At 39.4% G+C, this 3957-nt stretch overlaps 1 protein-coding gene across 9 annotated transcripts in view; it reads left to right on the top strand.

Annotated features, from left to right (window-relative positions):
• The window catches only part of magi2a (membrane associated guanylate kinase, WW and PDZ domain containing 2a), a gene marked incomplete at its 5' end in the record, with an annotated part of 97574 nt that overhangs the window by 34957 nt on the left and 58660 nt on the right, over positions 1–3957 (top strand). For all 9 annotated transcript variants that reach the window (XM_014004279.1, XM_014004277.1, XM_014004274.1 and 6 more), the window contains 2 exon segments: positions 1691–1748; positions 2613–2734. In XM_014004279.1, the coding sequence (XP_013859733.1) occupies positions 1691–1748; positions 2613–2734 (180 nt within the window).

Below are 3957 nucleotides of genomic sequence, written 5' to 3'. Positions count from 1 at the left end.
ATTTTGCCCAAAGTGGCATTTCTTTTTAAGATTTATTGCTGTTGAATGTTTTCACACAATAAAAACAGTTACACTTGAAATAATTRTAGTACGAGGGTGGTTTGTTGTTTTTGTTGTTTAAGGGGTTGCAGTTTATTTTACTGCAACCAGTCATTTATTTCAGTTTACTTGTATTGGCCGAGAGGTTGAGGTGTAAGAGAAACATCTGATTCTTTGTCATCACTTCCTGTTACTGCTCAGGCAAATATCTCCATGTGTGGATTTATTTTTATTAATTTGCAATAATGTGATCTTTCCAATAACGCATTCTTATTTGTGTCCAGCGTTTGATGTCTCAGGCACTTTAAAGCTTCAAAACAAAAAAAATCTGATTTGTTGGCGTTTTGGAGAAATTGCAAACAAATTTGAGCATAAGCTTTGTTTTAAAGACGGGAATCCGTTTTGGAGTTTTCTTTTATGTGACATTTTAACGATGTGTAACTGGCCTCTGGCTGCAAGCGGGCGAAGCCTGTAGCTCTTGTTGCTAAGCAACTTCAAAAGGAGACATATTTAGGCTGTCACTTCTTGGGAGATTCTTGTCAACAGAAGTAAACAGGCATGATGAAAGGCCACTGACTGTTTTTTTTTTTTTTTTTTTGCTGATGCTAAGCAGCCCGACGGCAGCAGACAGCTGATCTGACATGAACAAAATGTAGCGTTTGATGCTTGTCTCATAAGTGGCAGATACGCACTTCAGGTTGAAGCTCTACTTTCCTGCTTCCCAATCAGCTGTCAGGAAACGTGTCACGACTTTGCTGATTTTTCTCGCAATAGTTTGTTTATTTTTGTTAAAAAGTTGGCGATAAAAAAAAGGTCGTTCTCTTCTTTTTTAAATTATTTTTTTTATGTTTTGTGTCCACACTTACCAGTTCTGTATTTAGCTAAGGCTCGTCTTCTGCCCTTATTAAAACCAAGGTATTTTTTGGAGTGCTGGTCATCCCATTTTTTTGATTCTTCAGAACCAGGCACCCATTTACTCTTCTCCCTTTTTTGTAAGGAAATTTGAGTTGTGCGCACTATTTTTTTTCTTATTTAGCTAAAGCTCTAACTTTTCTACTTTGATATGCCATTCAGAGTCGTTTCACATGAGTTTGATCTGCTCGTCGTCCGTCAGCGYCGTCTGAAGACTTTATTCGACTTTTCGAGAGAAACCGTGAAACATAAGAGATGTGCTATGAAGGGGGGTGGACTTGTCCAATATAAGGTTGTAAATCTCTGCAGAATTCCTACATCAAAACACAACATTTACAGCCTGGAAGAGGCACAGAGCATTAATATTTTACTGATTTTAATATATGCTACGTTCTGAACTTAGTTTGGAACTAAGTTTTTGCGGAGTGATGTATTTGAAGCACAAYATTAAAGAACCAATAACCTCTTTAAGTCAATCAATAAGGCCAAGTTGCTGAAAAACTGATATTAAACYCTTTTTCTTGAGAAGGGGGTGCGGTCGATTTGTGGTCAGGGTGGTCTCTGTAATCAGGTTTGAGTCCAGGTTGAATCCGGTTGAGAAAGAACACTAAGCATGTTCCTGTTGATAAGATGCTGCTCACTAATTCAAAAAATTTTTTTCATGCAAGATCAATAATCAACTGCGAGTTCATTTAATAAATAAACCCTTCATTAAAGCTGTTTATTTTTTTTCTTCCAGAGCTTCCGTACGGCTGGGAGAAAATCGATGACCCCATTTACGGGAGCTACTATGTGGAGTAAGTTTTAGTGCATCTTTAATATTTGAAGGGCTTGATTTTCGGCGCGGCATTAATCATGTTTATTAGAAACGGTTCAACGACGCTCCTGAGAGAGGGTTTATTAGCCCGTGTGTGCTTATCTATATTTCTATTACCCTCTGTCTGAAGCGCTCGCACCACTTCTTTTTTTTATCAGATTAACTCTAGAGAAAGAATTTTCTACCTCCTTCCACACGGATCAGTAGCTGCTGCAGTGCTGGTCCCTGTTGAACTGAACCCCTTCCCATAGAGAGGTCCTTTTTTTTCCCCCCCTCCCCGGCTGGACTTGCTCCATTCTGGAGCATAGGGACGGCATCTATTTTTAGAGCCACTTGGCTCGACTTTGTTAGAGAAAACCTGCAGAATGACACCAAACACGGTGCACTCCCCTCCTCCTCTTGAGACACTCTTTATTTTCTTGCTTTTTCATCATGTAAACACCATGAAAGACGTTCCCAGACCCTGAAGTTATGTAATTATGTAAAAATAAAGTTGCGTAATTACCCTGTTTATAACAGGGGGTGTTCAGTAAAAGTTAGGAGGTGGAGAGAAATATATTTGTGTGCATTAAATCTAATCTATTTCATTTTAGTAAAATATGTGTTTTGTTATCAGTGACTAAATTAAGAACAGCTAGAATAGGTGTTGCTTTTTTTGTTTTTGTTTTATGCTGCAAAACTATTCTATTACATAATCTGTGCGACTGGCCATTAAATTAATCATCACAGCGATATCTGCTGCAGCGCCATGTTTATTAGATGGGATCTACTTCAAAAGAGAGGTTACGATATTTTCAGCAGGGTGCTGTGAAGTCTGAACTCTTCTGTTCTCTTGTTCCCGTAGTCATATAAATAGAAGAACCCAGTTCGAGAACCCGGTTCTGGAGGCTAAGAGGAGACTTCAGCAGCAGCAGCAGATGCAAAGCCAGGGTCTGTCCTCACTGCCCCTTCCCACCATCTACAGAGGTAAGACCACCGTGCTGATCCCCACACGGTTATATCAGGAATTAAACTACAATAACCAGATCATCAAACATTTCAAAGTTTTTTTTTTTTTTTTATATCGACAAATATATTTTTTGAAATGACTCTTTAATGGTACTTAAAAGGGTTTTCGCACCACAGCTAGAGTTGCTTTAAAAATAAAGAAGCAGTTTTGTTTTTCCGCAACCAAAACCGTATTATTATGTCGCAATAAATGTCTCTTCCAGTTAATAGTCAGTACTAAATCGGCACCAACTATTTGCTGGGCCAGAGCAAAGAACCAGGAGCAGAGCCTGTGGCTGCAGAAGTTGCTAAATTATGTCATCAGCTGATTTGCATAATTGGCGTTACTTTGATGAACGCTGTGGAGAGAGGGATGATGTCATCAAAGAGACGTGTAAAACAAAAATAGTTTATTTTGTCAATTCTTGTCTTGTAAATGTCACRTTTCCAACCTTTTGTCTTTCTCCAGGTCTGGTTCTGGCAATAGTGGCCCAAAAGGGACCCTTACAGTTATTTTAGTGCAGTGATTTATTTACAGGTCAGATTCAGCCAGCAACACTAGATGTGTATGGATACTCGCTCCATGGAGACCAACATTCAAATAGTTGTGAGCGCCGTATTTAAAAGTTGGTTTCACTTTCACTTAATTTAAGAGAAAATGCTTTATTTTCAGCAGAAAGAATTCAAATACCATGACGTCAAACTTTCATCTTATTAGATGTATATTTGTATGTTATTTATAACAGTTTAACRAATAGATGTCTTACAGTAATAATGTTCTAACACTGGAACCTGTTTATTGGAGACCCTCTGCAGCCCAGCCTCAGCTCCTGATGAAAACATTTCTTTGCTCTGGGTTCACTACAGAGGAAAAAACAACAACTCCTCTTTATTGCAGTAGACACGGGCTACGTTCACACTGCAGGCAAATGTGACCCATATCAGATTTTTCATGATGGTCTGAATTAGGGGTCGACCGATACATCGGCCGGCCGATATTTTTGGCCGATATTCACGTTTTTCCTTTGTATCGTATCGGCCGATACGCGCCTGCTCTGGCCGATCCAGCAGCCGTGCTCTGGGCTCACGTGCGCGCATCCATAACAGCTCCCTCCCCGGTGGAGAGCGGGTGGTGATTTGTGAGACAGAGCACAAATAACAACAAAGGTAAGTTTTCAACTTTTAACTTATTTTAACTGTCT

Source organism: Austrofundulus limnaeus, unplaced genomic scaffold (genome assembly GCF_001266775.1).
Source record: "Austrofundulus limnaeus strain Quisiro unplaced genomic scaffold, Austrofundulus_limnaeus-1.0 Scaffold22, whole genome shotgun sequence".
Taxonomy (NCBI): domain Eukaryota; kingdom Metazoa; phylum Chordata; class Actinopteri; order Cyprinodontiformes; family Rivulidae; genus Austrofundulus; species Austrofundulus limnaeus.
The sequence above is the reverse complement of the archived record's forward strand: the minus strand, read 5'-3'. Positions and strand labels throughout refer to the sequence as shown.